This window comes from Kockovaella imperatae (assembly GCF_002102565.1).
Source record: "Kockovaella imperatae strain NRRL Y-17943 chromosome Unknown BD324scaffold_11, whole genome shotgun sequence".
NCBI lineage: Eukaryota > Fungi > Basidiomycota > Tremellomycetes > Tremellales > Cuniculitremaceae > Kockovaella > Kockovaella imperatae.
Genome location: NW_019028951.1, coordinates 432,868 through 453,416, shown reverse-complemented (window position 1 = coordinate 453,416; position 20,549 = coordinate 432,868). Strand labels below are relative to the sequence as shown.

Here is a 20,549-nt window from a genome sequence, read left to right as displayed (position 1 = left end):
TCCGGAAGCTCTAGGTGGTCCAGTTTCGAATCCACTCATCCATCTTCCAGACCCTCAAGATGCCTTTTGTCAAGACCCAAAAGTGAGTTGATATAAGCTGCATCTCGTTGGTACAGGGCTGATCGTCAACTTAGGAACGACGCCTACTTCTCGGTTCGTTTTTGACTCTGTCGAGTCACTAGTGATCCATTTCGCTGACTTTTCTCCAATAGAGGTACCAGGTCAAGCCTCGAAGGAGAAGAGAGGGCAAGACTGACTACTATGCCCGAAAGCGACTGATCGCTCAGGCTAAGAACAAGGTGAGAGAGGGCGGGCGGGCGAGCGAGCGAGCGAGCTCCATCCCGGCAGAGAATTCCAGCTAACAGGCTTGAACAGTATGCCAGCCCTAAATACCGATTGGTCGTCCGAATCACCAACAAGCAGGTCATCTGCCAAATCGCCTACGCCAAGCTCCAAGGCGATGTTATCCTTGCTCATGCCAGTTCCAAGGAGCTTCCAGAGTACGGTATCAAGCACGGTCTGACGAACTGGACCGCTGCTTACGCTACTGGATTGTTGGTTGCTCGACGAGCTTTGACAAAGTTGGGCCTTGCCGACAAGTACGAGGGAGTGACTGAGCCTACTGGAGAGCTTCAGCTCACTGAGGAGCGTGAGTTGATGGGAGATGCTTTACGAGGGATGAAAGATGGCATAGATGGCTGACTAAGACTGGTTGCGTGCGTATAGTCGGAGATGACGAGCCCCGACCTTTCAAATGTTACCTTGATGTCGGTCTTCGACGAACATCCACCGGTAACCGAGTTTTTGGAGCTATGAAGGGAGCTTCGGACGGTGGAATTTTCATCCCTCACAACGAGAAGCGATTCCCAGGATACGACCCTGAAACCAAGCAACTCGATGCCGAAGTCTTGCAAAAGTACATTGTCGGAGGACACGTTGCAGAGTACATGGAGTCTTTGGAGGAGGAAGATGACGAGCGGTGCGTACATGCTTTTGTTTCCAAAACCCCCCAAGATGATGATGCTGATTCTCGCCCGCCCGCTCCTCGTACAGATTCAAGAAGCAATTCGCCTCTTACCTCGCTGACGAGATCAACTCTGAGGACATTGAGGAGATGTACACTTCCGCCTACGCTGCCATCCGTGAAAAGCCCGAATTCAAGGCTTCCGAGAAGGATGTTGGAAAGTGGAAATCCGAGTCTTCCAAATACAGAGCGAAGCCACTCAACAAGGAGCAGAGACGCGAGAGGATCGAGGCCAAGATTGCCGCTTACAAAGCTGGCAAGGGCGCCGAGGACGACGACGACGAGGAAGAGGCAGAGGAGGACGACGAGTAGACTACTGGGTCTATGCATGGGGTTCTATACTGTCATGCCATGTACTGTATTCGCCTGAATTAGGCTTGATCTCGGGATTAACGGGGGTGAGTCTTGACTGTGCTGAAGATATCAAGTATCTCGTCCGCGCAGTCGAAAGGGACTCAACAGCGAGACGACATCATGAGGTATCGACCGGGTATGCTGACAAAGTACTGCCGCCTGGGAATCCCGACCGCGCAACACACCCACCTTGCATGAGATCCGAAATCGACACAGACTTGTCGGGCTCATGATAAAATTTGCCCGAACGGCATGTTAGCCGAAACCAGTTCCCCCATGTGTCTGTCTTCTTTAGCGTGTCTCCCCCACTTAGGTCACAAGATTCATTCTCGAGCTATCCGGGTCCACAGCAGAAACTCCAAGGGAGCGTTAGAGCCTTCCAAGTCCAAGAGGCTGAAGGGATCTCGAGGGTGTCCAAAAGGCGGTCACATGGAGGTCTATGGGTGTGTTCTTTCGCCGTAATTTCATGATTCATTTGACTGATTGACATTGTCCATTCGCAAAAGTATGAAACAGGCTGCGTTTCTGCCTCTTCTCGCTACTCCAAATATGGCTTGGTGGGACGGTGAGGCGTGCAACTGATTGGTCGTCAAGCATTCAGAATGAATCAGCACTGACCTTGTTGAGCTCTCAGTCAATGCCCCGCTAAAATACGGCACACCAGAGTCCGTTGGACTGGTATCAGCTCCCCTTGATGAGTTAGTAGTCAATCAGACAAGCTACGAGACCGCAGAGAACTGTACGTGAGGTGGTCCTCTCAGAAGTACATGAGCTGACCACCACTCTGTCAGACGGCTACTATACGCACGATCAAGTCCACCCACTGTACCCCGCCGTCACATGCCTCGTCGGGCATCGAAATACCATTGTATCTCATTTCGCATCGGGTAAAGCGGTCTTATACGCCGATGTCAATGGCACGTATTTACCTGAAGATCAGCAAGTCGACGCGAAAAACGATACGATCTATGACTTGGTATGTCGGCTTAGTATCCCAGTCCCTAGTTACTCGACTGAACATGCCAAGGCGTCCTTGACTAAATTGTTCACTACGATTGTCGCTTTGGACCAGATTGGTCAGGGTCACTTTTCGCTCGAGGACAAGGTGTCAACGTACATACCAGAGTACCGTACTGTCAGTCGTATACATCTTGGTCCTGGGCGGGCATACGCTGAACGCTCTTCTCCTCCTAGGATAACAAGTCGGAAATTACCGTTCTCCAACTCCTGACTCACACTGCTGGATTCCCTCCTGATCCTGTACCTCCTCTATTTCCAAAGTAGGGGGCTACTGTAGCTTCTTCTGGGAGTGAGATGAGAGCTGAAACTGTTTGGTTGATAGCTTTACAACGTACGAAGCTCGGAGACAGCACGTTCTCGACATGTACACTGTCAATCCCCCTGGCGAGGCGTTCGTCTACAGCGACATCAGCTTAATGACCATTGGCTTTCTGTGCGAGAGTAGGTGAATCTCATGACACTCTCATGGCATCTCAACTCACGTAATTGATGTCAGTCACCAGTGGCCAGTCTCTGAACGAGTTGATGAAGACCCGCGTGATCGAGGTGGGCGAAGGGTCTCTGCTCAAGATGCCGTGATACGTTTTCGCTGATCAATCGCTCAGCCACTTAGAATGAAGGATACGTGAGCTTCAAACTTTGTGAAATGTTTGGCTCAATCATCGATCGCCCAGGTTCTTCAACGAGGGCAACAAACCAGAATCAGAGTGTCCAGTCTACTCTCGCGTAGTCGCAGAGGAGTTTCAGATCGCAGCGCTAGGATCGACATATGAACCGCCTCGGCCGCAACCTGTTCGAGGAACAGTCCATGATGAGAATGCCTGGGCTTTGAACGGAGTCTCAGGTCACGCAGGGATATTCTCGACGGCTTATGATCTTGCCATCTTTTGTCAGATGATCTTGAATAATGGAACGTGAGTTACGGTCGAACTCGTAGATGGCTGACCGTAAAGATACCATGGCGTCAAGATATTGGAGCCTTGGACTGTCGATTACATCTTTACGAATTATAATACCAAATGTAAGGGTCCGTTTGGGAGATTCTGCTGACCTCTCACAGTCCCTAATAACGCGCATGGTGCTGGGTTCGAGCTGAACCAGACCTACTGGTCTGGTCCGATGGCATCGCTTGAGACAGCGGGACACACAGGTTTCACGGGCACCGTGAGTTTTGTGCCTTTTGGTCTCTGCTAAGATTTCAGACGCTCTTCATCGATCGACCAAGTGGAACCTTTGCTATCCAATTGACTAACCGAGTCCATCCTAGTCGATTCTGGTCGAATACGAATCTGGCCAGGGAAGCCGTTGGTGAGTCTAGAAACGGTCGATCTGAGCTGATCTTGCAGGTTATTATGTGGCCCAGGCTCTAGGCAGGAACGTCAAAAAACCATAAGCGTCGTCAGAGGAAAGAGGATGTGGCGGACAAAAGGGTCCAGTCAGTATAATCAAGGTCTCAAAGTATGACATGGAGGTCAGTCACGCATGCATGGATGCTCCAGATCCCTCCAAAGTAGTAAATTCGACGTATCCAATCAAGGCAGAGATTGCTCAAACTCCCAGTCTTCGGCGAACTCCTCAATGACTCGCTTCTTTGTAGCGTCAGTGATGGGAGCCAGAGGCAGTCGGCATTCTCCTCCGAGGCCTTTGCTGATGTAGTGGTCCAGGAAGAATTTCTGAGTGGGCGATGAGCACCGACCCAAAGAAAAAGCGTTCCGTCACGTCAGACTCACGTTACCAACAAAGCTCGTGGCGACGGAAATTCCGTCAGCTCGAGCGACTAATCAGGACTGTCAATGGAGAGCTCTCGGGTGCTCAATGGAGACTACTCACGTCTGTCTTGAAGGACACGGGCTTCCTGGAATGACTTCATGTCGCCTTCAAGACCCTTGACAGCGGTCAAGTAAAGCTTTCGGATGGTCTTGGGGAACAAGCAACCAGTTGAGGTGATGCACATGGTGTGTCGAGCAGTGAGAGCAGGGAGAAGAGTATCGACGAAACCTGGTCCGATCTGGGGAAAGCGCGCAGCCATTAGGGAATTGATCGTAGAGGATACCTTGGCTTCACACGGCTTACCTGGAATTGACCAGTCTCAGTGTGCTTCTTCAGCACCTCGCCTCTTCGCTTGAGGAATTCCGGGCTGGAAGTGTATAGTGCCACTCGGGTACCTTTGCCAATGTTTCCGCAGGTCAACTGGTGGAAGGCAAAAGTTTTAGCCTCCCTTAAGAAGACGAGCGAGAGCATTTGGTCAACTCACCTTGACTCCGAAACAGTTGGGGTGTTCAGCCAGCTCGCAAATCTCCTCAGCGGTCAAGTCGATACCGGAAGCAGCTCCGCTATTTCCGTCGTCAGCTTTGGAAAAAAGAAGTCGCCCCGTTCGAGAAGGCCGGGACTCACGGGAAGTTGTAGATCATCACGGGAATAGGTGACTTGTCAAAGACAGCCTTGAAGAAGCCCAAGATGGCCTGTCGCTGTTGACCCATGGCGAAAGCAAAGTATCCTGTAGGAGACAGATGAGACCTTTACACCATTCCCTTGGCTCTCTCGCTTGGCGGAGGGCCACTCACCAGGGCAGATAACCAAAGCGTGCGAGGCTCCAGCTTCGGCGGCTTCTTTACAGAGCTCGATAGTGGTCTGAGCAGATCCTCCACCTGTACCAACACACAAAGGAGCATCTTTGAGACCAGCCTCATCGAGAGCCTTGCGTCCAGTCGCAGCGGCGGCCTTTCGCTCAGCATTGGACATCATGGAAGCTATGACCGACAGTGAGCTTCATGCGACTCTCGTCGTGACAAGGTCGAGCGCTCACCCTCTCCAGTGGTGCCCATGAGGACGATGGATAGTCCAGCTTTGGCACACCTCACGACTTGAGACGCGAGAGCCTCGTGGTCGATCTCATCATTGCCAGGTTTGAATGGCGTGGTCAGAGGAACCCCGGGACCATTGGGCCACTTGGGTTGAGCGTGAGAGGATCCGTTGCTTTGAGTCATGTTGATAAATGAGCTTGTGGTGCTATGGTCACTTGTATGAAGGTTACTCGAGAGTAGAGGAAGAGACAAGAGTGAGAGAAGGCGAATACAAGCAGCAGCTGCCTTCCTTCTCACAGGTTCCTCGTTGGACTTTCTTCCGTCCGGGCCGGTTATCCGCTGGCTTGCAGATATCTTTTTTTTTGCTTCCGCTTTGCCGGCTGAGGACGGACACACTTCCGAAGTCTCCGGCTGATCCGGAATGTCTCGACAGATTTTGTTTTGATAATAAAAGCTGGAATGACATTGTACCGTGTGCAGTACAGGGCACGGCATGGCTTTACTGCGAAGATACTTGGCACAGGTCGGACACACTCTATACATGGAAAGACGTTCCAGGTCGACCCGAGCTGATGGTCCAATTCTACTCCTACTTCAATGCCCACGTAACATAACACATCGACGATAAAGGATCCCAAGTGTTTTTACGCAGGATGACAGCTTCTCAAGCATGTACTGGCAGTCGATGCACCATGTACAAGGGATGGGGAAATATTCAAGTGCGATGTGTGCAGTCACCTTGCACCTGCCGCCTATACGTCAGCTGTGTGAATACTTGCATGCCGCCCCCCTCTTTCACAATGGATGCCGCTTCTCACACTGAGTACAGTACCATCCTTTCTTTTGGTGACCCTCCTCCTCTCGACTGATTGCTCATGCTAGTGTGCACTGGTCATATCGGGCACAAGGAGAGATTGAACAATTGTGCCCCCCTCTGTTCAATCAAATCCTCGCCGCCCCGTCTGATTCCGTGAGACAACTGATGATCTAATTCCAGTCTCCGTCTCCTCAACATGAACTATCAATCTTTCCTTGCGACTTCATCGCCTTTCGATGAATTTCGGATCAATCGGCCGTCAGCCGTCAGATCCTCGCCGGAATTCCATGAAAGTGCTAACGCATGGTCTTTGCCCACTCACAATCCGAGCTTTCATCAAAATTCAAGTCAGGAAGGAGACGGAACTCAGGACACTCCCGGCCAGAAACGCAAGGCTGCTACTGGGACCAAGAGAGGTTACAGAGCATGTGTGAGTCTGTCTGTCTGTCTTCGTTCCCCTTACCGAGGGGTCAAGGTTCATTGCCGCATGAGAAAAGCCAAATGCGACCTCGGCGATACGGATGCTCCTTCGAAACCTCCGTGCTCAAGATGCAAGCGTGAAATGAGAAACTGCGTCTTCCTCCCGACCGTAAGTTGAAACGCCTTCACATGTCGAGTCTTTCCGCTCAAGTTCCATCCAGAAGCGTCGGAAACATCGAAGCGGGTCAGAAGACGACTATGTCCAGATCTATCCTGCTCACAGCGAAACTGCTTTCCGAGCACCCATATCTGACAACGAGAGAATCGACAGCACATCGCCTGGGTCTTTCAATCATGTCAACATTTCCGTCACACACGCATCAGCGTTCGAATATGAGGACCGAGCGAAATCTGTCCCTCCACATTCTAGGATGTTCCCGGTCATGGCGTACCATGACATGTTCGGGGCATGCGGTGCAGACTGCAAGAGTCCAATTCACCGTCAGCTCAACCATTTCCCCAAGGACAACAACAACGTGTATGCTCAACAGCAAGAACAAGGGGCCATCCCTATCCCTCTGTCCACCCTTTCGCCGGCTCTGGTTTGTCAAGAAAAGGTTCAGAATCAAGCTGATCGCATCCTCGCTTCGGACCTCGCCAATGAGACAGATGCTCTCGAATTGCTAGTTACGGCTGTATCGAAAGATTCGAAGAATGGTAGTGAAGAAGGTCGATCTGGTCGATCAGTCTCCTTAGATGACTACATATTGGTGAAGCAAGGCCTGCTATCATCGGATGAACTCGTCCAGCTCGTACAGACCTACTTTCAACAGTACCATTGGTGTTTAGTAAGATATTTCCAAGCCTTCCTGATGCTGATCCCCAGCCCATCGTTCAGACCCGTCGCATACCAAAGTCTGACGCCGACATCGCTCAGTTGTCAGCTGAAGAACCATTCCTTGTCTCTGCGCTTGTCCTGGTAGCTTCACGACATCATCCACAGCTCCGCACAATTCATGACAAAGTGTGGCCCGTCGCGCGACAGAGTCTCGCGGACTATACGCTCTACGGGCTATCTGCCTCAATCGGACTGGTGGAAGGCATATTGATTTTGGCTGAGTTCCTACCCCGACAGACTGCTCCCAGCGAACAAAGCGCTTTGATCCTTGGGAAGGCCGCGAAAAGTCCCAGTCTGCTTGATGGAGATGAAAGCCGACGCTTCTGGGCTCTGGTTGGTCTCGCCCTCCGGGCTGCGTATGCTTTAGGATGTGAGCAACTCGCCGTCAGATCGAGTCTGACAAGCAGTGGATACGATCGCGATGGACATCCCTAAGGATCGCTCCGCGTGGAAGGAACGGGCTCGCGGAGTTTGGACATGGTGCTATCTCTTTGATAGGACGATAGATGAGTCCTTCTGCTTGCAGATCTCTGGGCCGGTGCTGAACCCCCGCTCAAGCCTTCGTACTGGCCTGGCATTCTGGGCCCGGGCTCCTCAAATCTCCTTCATCGGGTTTTCTCACAGCTCACAGACTGGCGAGACTGCCGCTCGATTCAACTTCCCAACGATGACCAGCGTAGACGGTACCAATGACGATGCTTGCTTCGTGCAGAGTCACATGGAGTTGACGGAAATCATGACGGCCGCGCATGATATGCTGTATCCGACAAAAGGGAGAACATCAAGGCTTATGAGGCAAGGCACATATATCAAGGTGGGTTTATCGTATGGGCATTTATAGTACTGAACATGAGGTCAGTTTGTAGATCAGTTCATCCACTCTCTGGATCTATTCAGGAAAGTCAGTATATCGTGGAAGATCCCGGCTCACCTACCACAGACGTGGAGTCAAGTCAAGTTCAAGGATCCCCGGCTACAGGCTATGAGAGGGTGCTTATATCATTTTGCCCGACTCTACGTGACGAGCTTTTGCTTTCAAGCTCACTGCCAACGAGCACATAATCGCGCTGCTGTGGAGAAACCAGGCATTCTGCAGCTCTTCCCCACTGGTACGTAGCATTTATCGTGCAATGACTAATCTACCAGGCGCCGCGGCTTCACCAGACGCAGTACATATCTTTGAGTCGATCGAAGCTGCGGATAAAATCTTGAAGATTTGTCTCGAACTAGGTAATCTTGGAGTCTTGCAGTATCTCCCCAATCGATTCCTCATCAATTTCGTCTATGCTGGCGTCTTTGCACTCAAAGCTGCACACAGTGGAGCCATGGACCCCAAAGGGTTGGCAGAGTGAGCCCTCCTACCGGGTCAGAGAAGCTTACAGATAGGACCAGGCGGACTATAGAGAGAATGTGCTCAGCACTTTTTACTTGTTGCCCTACAGGTGACCACCCTGCCACACGATACGGCAACAAGCTACGAATATTGGCGAAACAATTCGACGAGCCAGAGGTGAGTCATGTTTATTATTTTAGGCGTCGCCTCTTGGGGCTGACCTCTTGCTCCTCGTAGAGCCCGATAGAAACACCTCAAGAGTCCTCCGCCAACCCGATGGTCACCCTGATGTCCACGATTCCCCCTACCAAGGAGATAAAGGCAGAGAACCCCGTTCCACCTGTGGCAGATTCCTTATTCGATTTTGGGTCCGATGGGACCAGCTTCAACTTCGAGGCCTTCTTCGACGACTACACGTTGCTAGGCGAAAATAGTGGTTTCTCGTTCATGTAAAGACCTTGATCGGTACCAGGACTCGGCGTCTCAAGTTATATGTGCGAGAATGCATCCTTTGATTCCTTCTCTCCGGTGATCAGCCTCCTCCTTTCGTCCAGACTCAACTAGGAGTGATCCTACGAGCCAAATGACCTGATCCTGAAGTGAAATACGAACATTAGACATGGTCTCAGATGTTTGCAAAATAGCTCGTGAGTGCGAGATCTTCAGGGCGGCAGCTCACTCACAAGTGGCGGTCTGCATCCCGGCAAGCTTCTTCACAGCACTGTTCGCGTTTGCTATGTGGTTTCGCCGGAGGAGACAGCAGGGGCTTCTACAATTCGTCACTGCCTATCATGCTCCTCCCTTGATCGACTCTAGACCTCTGCCCAATCCACCGGAATCTCCTGGACTTGCAAGTCGCAAAGCGAGCTTCGGCCCTCCACAGTTCCAAGAGACCACAATCACTTTCCGTCGACTTTCTGCAGAGCCCTCCAAACCGGATGAGATTCAACGAGTCAATTCGATCACAAATAACCTCCATATCCAGTCTGATACAACGTCCGATATCTTACCGCTCGGGGGTCGCAAGTCATCTATCGCTTCGGACGTATCTCGATCATCTATCTTCTGTACCTCATACAGCGTCAGGCGGGTCAGCGCAGGTGGCGTGGAAGATATTGTCAACATCCAGCCGGCTTTCATACAGAATATGGCGCTTGGGCCAGAGGAGCAGCTTTCTTTCACACCGGTGACCTCAGAACAAGTTCAACCGCCTGTACCTCTGGTGGATCCCCCTCCGTCTGCCGCAAGGAAACACCGTCGACCGGATAGCATCACAATCACACTCAAGACGAAGCCTGGTCTAAAGTCTGCTGCTTCCTTACGAGCGATCAAGTCTGCGATTGACACTGGCTCAAATGGTCACCAAACAGCAGCAGGAGATTCAAGCAAGTCTCCATGGTCAGCATCTACTATGGATGCTTCCGCCGGAGTCATCTTTCAAGCTTGGCGGGGATTTCCAGCCGCTCAAGCGGAGACTGGAGATAATGTAGCCATCGAAGACATTCGCTCGCCCACCCAGTCTAGATCTCCTGTGGCTGACACGCAGGACTCATCAGAGACTGAGCATCCTCACAAGGACAACAAACCGAGCTGCGAGGCGCTTCATCCCGTCGACATTGTCAAGAGACGTCACTCGGCTGCCGACCCACGAGCCACACCCCAGCAGCTCCAACCTCGACCTCTATCCTTGCAGCATGCAGCGCCTGTCCCTTCAGCCATGTCCTCCTGCACCGAAACAGGCGGATCCATGCCGAAATCAAAAGCCAAATTGACTTACCTGTCAGAGCTGGCAGAGGAATACAAGAACAATTCTCTCATTGTGCCTGCCGCAGACAGATTCGTACAAGAACCCTCGACCTCCCGCCTGGCTAAGATGCTGAAAGCAGAAATCAGCGCGCATCCACCTGATGAGGATCATCGAGTGAGCTCAAAGCCACCTGTCATTCCTCTTCCTGTGTCTCTCCAAACAAGTTGGACTTGACCAACATCGCAGAAGACCCTTCAATGAAGGAAAGTTTCAAGTCGAGGTCCCAAATTTGAGAAAGAAGCTAAATGAAGCGGAGCTCTGGGCCATTTCTAAGGCGATGAGTGCTCAAGACATTCGCAGTCTACCTTTAAGGTATCATGGCAGGTATCCTTTTGCATGTACAATAGCTCATCCTTCGATCGATATTGCCCCTTGACATTGAGACAAAGGGAGCATCTAGGGAAGCGGAATGTACCAGCATTCCGTGATTGCACTTAAATTTGCATTCGTCTCCCGTCCTCATGCGATAATACTGTATCACACTACGAGGCCCGTGGTCATGTCCAAGGGGCTGGATGCTCTTAACGAGCGGTTACAGAGCGATTCCAGATGGGAAAGCCTTCATGAGAGTCAGAAGAACGACAAACCTGAATTGAGTCCACATGAAGCTAGTGGTTCAAGCGAAAACAATAGACAAACGAAAGCTGTATCGGATGACGCTTCATCAGTTTTACCTGCGGGGTGGACTAGGCTGGATGATTCTTCCCCGTACTTGGTCTTTGGAGGTGGTCAGTGGATTACGGATCATACAGGTGAGCTCCTCACCAATGTGACACACTGAGCATCTTAGAGGATCCTCTAGCCAAACTGTACCTCAATGACACTTTCCACGGTACAACTACCGCTTCAGCATACATGCAATTCACGTGGAAAGGAGGTGACATAACAGTGTACGGAGCGAGGCGAAACAAGTGCGTAGTGCTGCTCACAGAAGCTGATACCTCACAGTCATGGTCTGTACGCCATTGCACTAGATGAGATGCCCGTTTTGTACCAGAATGGATATGCGCCAAATCCTGAAGTATTCCAATCTCCCCTTTTCACTAGTCAGAATCTGCCCGAAGAGGTTCATTCAATTCTCATAATCAACGAGAACGATATGAACAGCACTGCGGGATTGACTGAGAACCGAATTTGTAAGCTGTCTGGTCTGGTGCTCTAACTGACGCGGAAGGGCTCGACATTGATTTCATCGACATTCATGGGATCCCGTGAGTTATGTACCGTAACCACCGCTAAGATTGGACAAGCTTGGACTCGTCAGTGAACTCGAGCGATGACCGGTTGCCAACGCTATCTCCCGTTTCAAGTTCGACGGAAGGGGCTGGTCTGTCCAAGACAGTAGCAAACGCCTCTGACTCTTCGACGCTATCATCAATACCCGCATCCTCTGCTTCTATGTTCTCAAAAGCCACAGAGGAGGGGCCGATCATCACGATGTGAGTGCTTCCCTAACGGCAGTATCCCCCTAACGACCTCGCAGCACCTCCACCATCCCGTATGCTCAGGCAGTTCCGAGTAATCAGCCATCGATTTCACAGTCCGCCAGCTCAGGATTTCGTACGTATTGGGTGGAACAGTCCCTAGTTCTTTTGATCCTTGTACTACTTCCTCCTCTCCTGAGGCTGACTGGGCATTTGTAAGGTGTGTCTGTGGTATTTTTTGCATGCAAGACGAGGTGCCACATTTCAGTCCGAGTGCCACTTTGGCTGACGTACCTGACATGACGAAAGCCGTTGAGCGGACACAACTGACCAGACTATCTGAGTGTTGAGATTCGTACAACAAAGCGACCCAGAGATGTCAGGTAAGTAGCACATGGATCACTACAGCATCCTTGACATCACATCTCACGGCTGCCTCAGATCCAGATACCTGTTGCCCTCCTCAGAAAGACCTGTCTGGAGTCGTCAAGTCCTCCCATCCGCACCCCGTATCTGAGTCAAGCGGATACGAGCTCAAGGGTACATACGAGAAGCTAGGTGGATTCGAGAAGGTCTATGTGGTGAGACGACGCGAGAAGTCATCGGCTGAAATGGACAGACAGGACCTGATGATGCCAAACATGCCCTAGTTGTGATATACGATATCTTCGGCTTCTGGTGAGCCCGTCATCAGACCTCGACGCTAAAACCCGCCAGGGAGACTACTCTCCGAGGGGCAGATTTACTCGTATCGCACCTCCTTCTCACTCGACCTACAAAGATCTTCATGCCGGATGTGTATCGTGGCAAGCCGTTCCCATTCGAGAAAGATGGTGACAAGGATGAATTGCAGAAGTTCTTCGCTGGAACGTGAGTTCAACGCTGAGACGCGACTGACATGCGATAGGGCCAAGCTATCAGATCGCTTACCGGAGGTCATAGCCTTTGGAGAGTATCTCAACAAGGAGTATGAGTCGGTCGCCATCCAAGGTTATTGCTGGGGTGAGTTGAGCTCTTCGCAGGCCGATACACAGCTTACGCGGTTGGCTCAGGCGGGAAGGTAACCCTGATGGCTCTATCTTCGACTCTTCCTTCACAGACACCATTCTGCTGCGGTGCTGTCGTACATCCGGCTCTCATCGCACCTGAAGATGGAGACAATTTGGCTGCTCCGCTCGGCTTCTATCCTAGTCACGATGAGCCAAAAGAGGCGGTGGAGAAGATAGAGGCGGCCATGGAGATTAAAGAGTTCGTCAAGAAATGCGATTACCATCTTTATGATACAGTGTGAGTCATCTCTTCGTCCACTATGCCTGTACTGAGATGGTCCAGTCACCACGGCTGGGCTGCCGCAAGAGCCAACCTCAAAGACTCTGAAAATCTCAAGCAATATGAGGACGTCTATCAACGCCTGGCCGATTATTACTCCAAGCAATGTTGACGCTATTAATGATCTTTCATGCAGAGAATATGGCTTAGTAGTACCTGTATCGCCACCTGAACGGCCTAGGACCCCATAAGCGATAAGTATAGCCCTCTCGACGATCATAATCACCACTTCTACCGGTACTCCAGTTGCCGGTCATCCAAGAGTGAGGATTACGCCTGCCTCTAGATCGCAATTAGAGGTCGCTCGCCGTCCGCAAGACTTACGGATACCATCTGTTTCGTCCTGGCCTGTATCCACGATAGGCTGCAACGGGCGTATGAGCTTCTTTCACCAGACACAAACTCGCATAACACTTGATTGTACCCACAGCCTCGGCAGACAAACTGACGGTCTGACATTAATGGCAAGAGAGGGATGCCACATATATGGAAGGTCCGATGGGTCTTGATGGCTTCGAATGGCGCTCGACTCTCAGCCTATGGATTGTTTCCCATGCTCACCAGCTCTGCATAGTGGGCAGACATTGCTGCTTGGGTATTGGCTATGCTACGGAGTCAGTGCTACGGAACCCTCAACAGCTCACAGAATAGTACACGCCGACTGTCCTCATCAGCTCTACATTACCTGTCACTACTCACCCATGGAGCTAAGGAAAGCGTAGTTAGGGGGCAGAAAGCTTTCCAAGCGTTCAAGATCGTCATCGGCCCTCCTTAAAACGGGCCCCACACCAGCCCTCCTTTGTCCTAATCCATGAAAGGAGGGTAATAGCGACGACCAAAGCAAAGTTGTGGCCATGACAGACTTAGACCCAGACTGAGCAGCAACTCTACCAAGACATCATGGGCAAGTGAAGTCCCACTTTGTATCTATGACTCGTGGCTGACGTACCAGGCTGCAGTCCGCCAGCCCGAGACTCTGAAGCACACATTTTCAAATCAAATCCTTCAGAATCACTTTAAGAAGACGCCTCCCCCTGCCGGCGCCTGTCGCTTGATTGATCTTGATCCCGATGTGTTTCTCGATACAGAGGAGGAACTCAACGTGATCGGCGCTACACTCTGGGTCATGGCCGTCATCTATGACAAGATGGACGAGAAAGATACGCCGAAGAACAGGGAGGAGCTGAGGAAGGTAAGCAGTGATTCGATGGTCGAGTGCTTATTAGACTACTCCAGTGGATCATCATCACTCGAAACGAGGTGTTGCCTCGGATGTTGGGCAAGGTGGAACCCCCCTTCAGTGAGTCTCATCCTAGAGAGGAGCTTCTAACGATTCGCTCTAGCCTTTTACAGCATTGATCAAATGCAGCGGGATATTGGAGGCATGATGGAGGAGCTTCTGCTGAAAACTCTTCCTCCTATCGACAAAAAAGTGGACCTCAAGAAATGATAGCTCTTCTGCTTTCGTTGTTGTTTGTCGACTTCCGCTTTGACTTTTTCTCATGAACATAGACTACATGATGACACAGACTGGCTCCGAAGGATCGCCCAATGGTTGAGGCGTCTTGATAGGTTGCACAGAGACCATTCGAGCGTGTATGGGGACTAAGACGCCATCTGGAAACTGCACAGATTCAGTGCCTATTGGTGGCACAATGCTCACCATGGTCCCAGGTGGGAAGTAGGCGCCATATTGCAGAACCTAGTCACCATCAGTCATGATCTCGTGGTGAAAAGTCACGGTATTATTCGGTATAGCACAGCCTAGTGGGAACATGGATCCGGCAGGAATGATGAAGCCCTGAGCCTTCTTGCCTTCCTTAGAAATGTTATCGATCAGTGTGCTGGGTCCCTGTACTGTGTTAAGAAATCCCGTCTGTTAGAGGAACCGGAAGCAGCTCACGAATTCGGGTTTCGGCCAGACTGTCTCCGTCTCCTCTGGAATTGCTTTCAGTCCCCGTTTGGCGGCAGCCTTGGTCTTCATGATCGTGACCTCGGAAGCCATGTTGGTGGCTGGCTTTGCTGACGACATGATGCTAGGTGCTAGTCACGACGCCCACTATGTGTACGACTCTGTGCAGAATCAGGTCGTCAGCAGACTGAGTCCATCTTATTACATGTCTACGAGAGCAGCGATCAGCGTGGCGGAAAGGTATGAAGGGAGCTCTGAGACAAAGGATACAATGTAAAATCTTCAAAGTACTGCATACAGTCCGGCTCTGTTAAGTTTCCGGTGTCATACATGTTACGTGTTAGTGCTTGCTATGCCTTGGGCTTCAGCCCGTACATGGTGAGCTCCCCCGTCTGTGTATTGATGGTATGAAACACCTGACAGCTTAGCTTCAATCTGCTCTCACCGCACCCACGTTCACAAGAAAGGCATCGCCCAAGATGAACATGTCCGGAATGGCTAAATCTTTCAGTATTGACATCGTCATGGTCTCTCACATTCCGGGACTGGCACAATCCGAGGCACGCAGTTGCCGTAAAGCGATGGGTATGGACCATCCCTGTCGTGAGATGTTTGTAGCACCAAAGACTCACACTATATCCTGCCACTGAACGTGGAAGTCTCGACCGCCAAAAACAAGATTGGCTATCAACGCGTCTGGAGCATACAGGTCACAGGGGAATACGTATTCTGTGGTTCCACCTGTGTCTACTGTCCAAGTTGTGCCATTCCCAAGAGTTGCCATGATGCCATCGTAAAACTGCAACTATGTCAGCGGGTTCAGTGAGTTGTCCCTCGCACCTTGTTGGGCACGAATAGAGGGGTGGAACTGGCAGCTTGATCAGTGAAGCTTCGGATGACGGCTCACCCAGTATCTGGAACGACGACAAGGTTCTGCATGCCTTGTAACGAGACGTCGAAGAGCTTAAAATCATCCATCATGACATTATAATGAACATCAGCGGCGATAGCCTGAGTGAGATTGGCTTTGTGATCGAAATCGATCCCAAACTTGTTGTCTTCCAGATTGAAAGGATCCCCGATGACAACTTGGCCTACCATGGCTGTAAGCGAGTACTGTTCACCTGGAGAGATGGCATACTTGAATCGTCTGCTCCGTATCGAGCCAAGTAAATTCCGATAAGTGGGGATGTGATCGCGCCTTGGGAGTATAGAGCATCGATCAGAGTATCGCGTTGGTCCCCGGGCTGCGAAGCGGTCAGCATATCTCCTCAGATGGGACCTCTTCCCACTCACCGTCAAGCCCATACCCCAAATCCCGCTGTTGACTGAGCCAAACTTCCCTCCAATGGACTCACGACGAGTTTGAGATCACAGCGGTTATTTGCATGCCAGGGTCGATACTCGTTGCTGCCTGCACAGAGAATTGATCTAGGGTGATATCATCAATGTAGACGCTCGTGGTAATCAATTTCGATGCGAGCAGCTTCCCGCTACCTGAGCGTCAAGGTTGGTCTAGCGGCATAGTCTCACCATATGCTATAGATCCTCCGTCCTGAGCATCGTCGGGTGTATCAATGACTTGCGACATCCCTGCATCATGGCAAGTAGAGCAAGAAGTTGAACAGACCCAAAGGTCGGTGCTACCTGTATCCACCTGATTGAAGTCTGAGCGATCGTTTGACGACTCGTCAACTTACCGTTAGAGGAGCCACAGCTCGATTGGGCCCGATCTCAACTTCGATGGTGTATGCAATCCCGTAGGCAGCATCGATAGGCAAAGATTCGAAGTACTGTCCAGAGGGCCGAGGACCAGTTCCAGAGCCAGTCGAAGACGCGGGGACGCTGGCGGATCCTGAACCGTGGATAGAAGCAGCACTAGCGAAATTCGAGGTACTGACAGACCCAACGACACTGGCGGACCCCGAGCTGGTGATAGATGCTGCACCACTGGATGACGCAGAACCTTCGACCAGATTCGCAAATACCATCTGTGAGGTTGCGCTGTTTGCTGGCGAGAACCTCGAAGAGCTGCCATCTGCGGTCATAAAGCTGTTCAGTCCTTGCGGAGAAGGCGAGCTTGACTGCGACTCTGGCAAATATGCGCCTTGTCGCTTAGTCAGACGTCGTACACTCGAGGGGGAACCGGATCTCGCCTGAGGGCTGCTCTCGTACGCGAGGTTCGATGGGCTGGCACCTCTCCTCAGGTTGGCTCCAGGACCATTGACATACTCGGGGAGAAATCGCTCCACGATACGAGGTCGGCTTGCTGATCGGCTTGTTTTTGAAGATTTGTCCAAGAGGTGCAGCTTGCCTCTCTTCGCATACTCTCTTCGGAGCACTGGGCTGTGATCCAGACGGTGAGGAGTCATAGGCATGACCTTCGCGGCATAGCCCAGGCTAGCCATGAATAGCAGGATCCATAGAGGAGACATGGGGTCAAATATCGTCAAGAGAGTCAGCACGCAATCCGAGGATGCGAGCTCGCCTGGGGTGTGCTATCAGTACAAGCACAAGAACACTTATGGTGAGACGAGAGCTCGGGCTCCCGCCACATCTTGGATTCACAGAGTCCTTTCATATCTCAACGGCACATTTCAGGGAGCCTGCATGAAAGGACCTATTAATGCAGTTTCAGATCCGTAGAAAGGATTTATAACGAGGTATGTGATCTCCCCTATGTATTACCCATCTCGATCCTCGGGATTGGCTTCAGGCTAAGTCGTAAAAAGAGACGGCGCCTGACTGTACATTGAACACCGAATAAACCTGGTTCGAGTCAGCCAAGAGAGGCGCGATCAGCGACGTACATTATGCAAAAAAGCGTCCCCCATGATCCAAAGTCCATCTACGGAATCAGTGTGAGCTCCGGTCGAGACAGATTTACCTGATCCCGAATCTGACAACCGTGCCAGACACATACTGCCATCGGCTGACTCCGGAGGTCCACTTCGAATTGAGCACTGTGCCTTAGACTTGAGGCTCACATGATGTCCTGTGATCCCACTTTGAACGCTTTGCCTCCAAAGGATATAGTGAGAGATACTTGCAGAGAACAGGAAACGATCAGGTCGCTCGACGAAATAGAGACATTGCTGCCAGCCGATTGTAGCTCGGAGACAATGTCAGCCATGAGCTAATTCTCCAGTCAGCTCTTCTAGCTAAGCTTGGGCTGTCACCCACATTAGACGGTAGATAGATATTTGTCGTTCTAGAGAATATGTTAGCATGACGAAACGGACTCCATCGACTTGCCCGGTATCCACCACAACGGATTGAGCTGTGGCTATTGTAGTCCCACCTAACATGAATGAGTCCATCTTGACCTGATAAACGTTCAAATCATTAGGCTCGTGAGTCAGGTTGACGCCTGAATTGGCATTCGCATGAGGGCTGTGCTGGTCAACTCAAGTGTGAGAACGAAGACTTGCCTAGCTGCAGAGCCTAGTGTAACGCTGCCTGTCCCCCGTCAGCAATGAACTTTAAGCAAAACACACCGTCCTGATTGGCACCGCGAGGCAAGTAAAATCCGACCTCTGGTGAGTCGATTTTGCCCGAATTGTAAAGCTGGCTGACAAACGTCGGCGAGTCTCCTATTGTCCCCGCCTGCTCGTGAGCTCGGACAGAGGCTGATAACGCACGTCTAGCGCGAAGCCGATGATTCCGCTGATGATATCTTTAGCACTTGGAAATCTTGGACCCAGCTAGTCTCACCTCATGAAGGATCCCTGTTGTGCCAATATAGAGTCCACAGACTTGACACCTAAAATCGATAAGTCTTCCAGCTCGAGGTCGCCCAGCGAAACCGTAACGTTGGTTCTGCAACCCACTGCGGAGCCCATACCTGATTTTCAGCTGGCCTGCTCCATGTGTCAGATTTACCATACTTCTGCTCGTACTCCGAGCAATCATCGGGTAAAGTGATACTACTAATGGTCATCCCTGCAGAAGAGCATGTCGGACAGCCAGTAGTCGGGACCCAGAGCATGCTCGATCCTGTATCGGCCTGCAAATCAGTGGGAGATTGGTGAAGTTTATCTCACGATGACTTCCATCTTTTTCCCGTCTATTACCACTTCGACAGTGTAAGTGATCCCCTGAGAATTCTGAGAGTCGAGTCCTACCGTGGCAGGTCCTGTAGGACTGGACGATATTGACGAAGATGTTGAGCTAGAGGATAAAGCTGAAAATGATGTCGTAGTTGGAGCAGCTGACGCAGATGAGACGGCTGATGAGGACAAGGAAGTCGGTAACGATGAGACAGCAGAGCTAGTCGGGGGCGATGAGATTGCTGTGGGTGAAGTACTACTGATATAGACGGAGGTGATGATATCAAGTGTTGAAGTGGATACCATGGAATCTGTCCAAGAATCGGCGTCGTCGATCCACCGAGTCGTCGAACCAGTCAAGTCACCCGTAGAGCTCGCATACACATACGACGATGTGTCCCGGGAGTCGGCATCCGTTTGGACATTGTTCATTCGCCATCGGCCTCGACCTCCACCCCAGTCAGCGTCATCAACGATCTCAGTGTCCGAAGCGGCGACCTCAGCGCTGGTCGTTACGAGGTCCCCTGCAAGGCCACCCCGACCTTTGCCATACCATCCTCCTTCTCCGATGGCTTGAGTCGTTGAGACCGTCTCTACGACTGACCCGCCTTCGATGGCTGATTGAGTGACAACGACGACATTGGCGTATCTGCCACCTCTGCCTCCGCCTCCAGCTCCTCCTCCGCCCCGCCAACCACCACGTTGAGGCGACCGTGGCGAGTTGCGTCGAAGACTATGCAAGATACGAGGCGACCTAGAGGAGCTTTTCCTCAGCTTCAACGTTGTGGCCGCTGATGTCGGACGAGACGTGGGGGAGAGAAGTAGACCCAGCAGGAAGAGAAGGGTGAACATCTCTCTGAGTCATCAGGGTTCCATGAACGGCTCGCCGGAAAAGGAAGAAGGAGTTAGTGATGGCAACAGGTTGATGGTTACCCACAGATATGGTTGAGTTGGTCGCATGATACTGAATCCTTCGACCAGCACAGCCCCACGAAGGGGCCCAAAGTCACTCTGCTAGCGGTAGAAACACCTCAATCCAAGATCATCTTCTCCTGTCGTTCTGACAAAGGAATGGGCGTTTCAACCTAGCCGGACACTTTCTCGAAAGAGCGACCCAAAGTCAAGATTCAAAAGAGCTTTGATTACACAGATAAAGGACAAGCATTCGATCGTCAGGGGGGACTGATGAGATTGTACCTGTCGAGATGTGAGACCGTGAGATCGCGATAAGTACACCAAGACGAGAGGATAGATTCAAAGGTACATGCTTAGATCAGGCGAATCTCCGGGGCTGAAATACACCACGTCCAGCGATGATGTCTTCGACCGCAGATTTGGAGCAGAATGAGAATAGCAGG

General features: G+C 51.3%; 10 protein-coding genes across 10 annotated transcripts; 6 read left to right on the top strand and 4 right to left on the bottom strand.

Moving 5' to 3' along the window:
• Nucleotides 1-17: 17 nt before the first annotated feature.
• BD324DRAFT_632643 (putative 60S ribosomal protein l5-b) lies at nt 18-1,362 on the top strand. The gene is made up of 6 exons (XM_022016538.1): nt 18-82; nt 135-153; nt 213-299; nt 376-649; nt 727-979; nt 1,054-1,362. The coding sequence occupies exons 1-6, from the start codon at nt 60-62 to the stop codon at nt 1,334-1,336; spliced, it is 939 nt and encodes a 312-aa protein (XP_021869585.1). The 5' UTR covers nt 18-59; the 3' UTR covers nt 1,337-1,362.
• Nucleotides 1,363-1,632: 270 nt separating this feature from the next.
• BD324DRAFT_632636 (putative beta-lactamase) lies at nt 1,633-3,885 on the top strand. Its single transcript, XM_022016537.1, has 14 exons — nt 1,633-1,821; nt 1,885-1,943; nt 2,013-2,117; nt 2,170-2,354; nt 2,406-2,513; nt 2,573-2,658; nt 2,721-2,839; nt 2,895-2,944; nt 3,004-3,023; nt 3,073-3,312; nt 3,352-3,419; nt 3,459-3,562; nt 3,601-3,706; nt 3,745-3,885. Exons 1-14 carry the CDS (start codon nt 1,655-1,657, stop codon nt 3,789-3,791), a joined length of 1,464 nt encoding a protein of 487 aa, XP_021869584.1. The 5' UTR covers nt 1,633-1,654; the 3' UTR covers nt 3,792-3,885.
• Nucleotides 3,886-5,461, bottom strand: BD324DRAFT_593067 (dihydrodipicolinate synthase). Its single transcript, XM_022013820.1, has 8 exons — nt 5,205-5,461; nt 4,963-5,148; nt 4,793-4,895; nt 4,653-4,731; nt 4,472-4,588; nt 4,229-4,406; nt 4,129-4,175; nt 3,886-4,071 (listed from the first exon to the last, which is right to left on the bottom strand). The coding sequence occupies exons 1-8, from the start codon at nt 5,383-5,385 to the stop codon at nt 3,931-3,933; spliced, it is 1,032 nt and encodes a 343-aa protein (XP_021869583.1). The 5' UTR covers nt 5,386-5,461; the 3' UTR covers nt 3,886-3,930.
• Nucleotides 5,462-5,995: 534 nt separating this feature from the next.
• Nucleotides 5,996-9,179, top strand: BD324DRAFT_94682 (hypothetical protein). The gene is made up of 11 exons (XM_022019288.1): nt 5,996-6,449; nt 6,495-6,608; nt 6,661-7,287; nt 7,326-7,707; nt 7,745-7,847; nt 7,896-8,151; nt 8,197-8,238; nt 8,278-8,446; nt 8,484-8,685; nt 8,724-8,847; nt 8,908-9,179. Exons 1-11 carry the CDS (start codon nt 6,216-6,218, stop codon nt 9,121-9,123), a joined length of 2,469 nt encoding a protein of 822 aa, XP_021869582.1. The 5' UTR covers nt 5,996-6,215; the 3' UTR covers nt 9,124-9,179.
• Nucleotides 9,180-9,289: 110 nt separating this feature from the next.
• Nucleotides 9,290-10,651, top strand: BD324DRAFT_652522 (hypothetical protein; the record flags this gene model as incomplete). Its single annotated transcript, XM_022018512.1, has 2 exons — nt 9,290-9,317; nt 9,357-10,651. 2 exons carry the CDS (start codon nt 9,290-9,292, stop codon nt 10,649-10,651), a joined length of 1,323 nt encoding a protein of 440 aa, XP_021869581.1.
• Nucleotides 10,652-12,353: 1,702 nt separating this feature from the next.
• BD324DRAFT_582039 (hypothetical protein) lies at nt 12,354-13,342 on the top strand (the record flags this gene model as incomplete). Its single annotated transcript, XM_022013539.1, has 6 exons — nt 12,354-12,482; nt 12,521-12,579; nt 12,619-12,771; nt 12,809-12,903; nt 12,954-13,188; nt 13,234-13,342. Coding segments are annotated over 6 exons (780 nt in total), but the record flags the coding sequence as incomplete, so codon positions are not given.
• Nucleotides 13,343-14,086: 744 nt separating this feature from the next.
• Nucleotides 14,087-15,042, top strand: BD324DRAFT_94606 (hypothetical protein). Its single transcript, XM_022019287.1, has 4 exons — nt 14,087-14,134; nt 14,190-14,422; nt 14,467-14,530; nt 14,574-15,042. Exons 1-4 carry the CDS (start codon nt 14,131-14,133, stop codon nt 14,678-14,680), a joined length of 408 nt encoding a protein of 135 aa, XP_021869579.1. The 5' UTR covers nt 14,087-14,130; the 3' UTR covers nt 14,681-15,042.
• Nucleotides 14,744-15,407, bottom strand: BD324DRAFT_682731 (hypothetical protein; the record flags this gene model as incomplete). Its single annotated transcript, XM_022019163.1, has 4 exons — nt 15,134-15,407; nt 14,972-15,082; nt 14,894-14,932; nt 14,744-14,854 (listed from the first exon to the last, which is right to left on the bottom strand). The coding sequence occupies exons 1-4, from the start codon at nt 15,260-15,262 to the stop codon at nt 14,744-14,746; spliced, it is 390 nt and encodes a 129-aa protein (XP_021869578.1). The 5' UTR covers nt 15,263-15,407.
• A 15-nt stretch (nt 15,408-15,422) lies between these two features.
• Nucleotides 15,423-17,732, bottom strand: BD324DRAFT_632619 (aspartic peptidase domain-containing protein). Its single transcript, XM_022016536.1, has 11 exons — nt 16,843-17,732; nt 16,676-16,799; nt 16,501-16,639; nt 16,439-16,463; nt 16,284-16,389; nt 16,050-16,236; nt 15,983-16,010; nt 15,775-15,941; nt 15,679-15,740; nt 15,597-15,640; nt 15,423-15,558 (listed from the first exon to the last, which is right to left on the bottom strand). The coding sequence occupies exons 1-11, from the start codon at nt 17,575-17,577 to the stop codon at nt 15,493-15,495; spliced, it is 1,683 nt and encodes a 560-aa protein (XP_021869577.1). The 5' UTR covers nt 17,578-17,732; the 3' UTR covers nt 15,423-15,492.
• Nucleotides 17,733-18,500: 768 nt separating this feature from the next.
• BD324DRAFT_652518 (aspartic peptidase domain-containing protein) lies at nt 18,501-20,043 on the bottom strand (the record flags this gene model as incomplete). Its single annotated transcript, XM_022018511.1, has 6 exons — nt 18,501-18,601; nt 18,640-18,748; nt 18,784-18,808; nt 18,857-18,986; nt 19,025-19,148; nt 19,186-20,043. The coding sequence occupies 6 exons, from the start codon at nt 20,041-20,043 to the stop codon at nt 18,501-18,503; spliced, it is 1,347 nt and encodes a 448-aa protein (XP_021869576.1).
• Nucleotides 20,044-20,549: the final 506 nt, after the last annotated feature.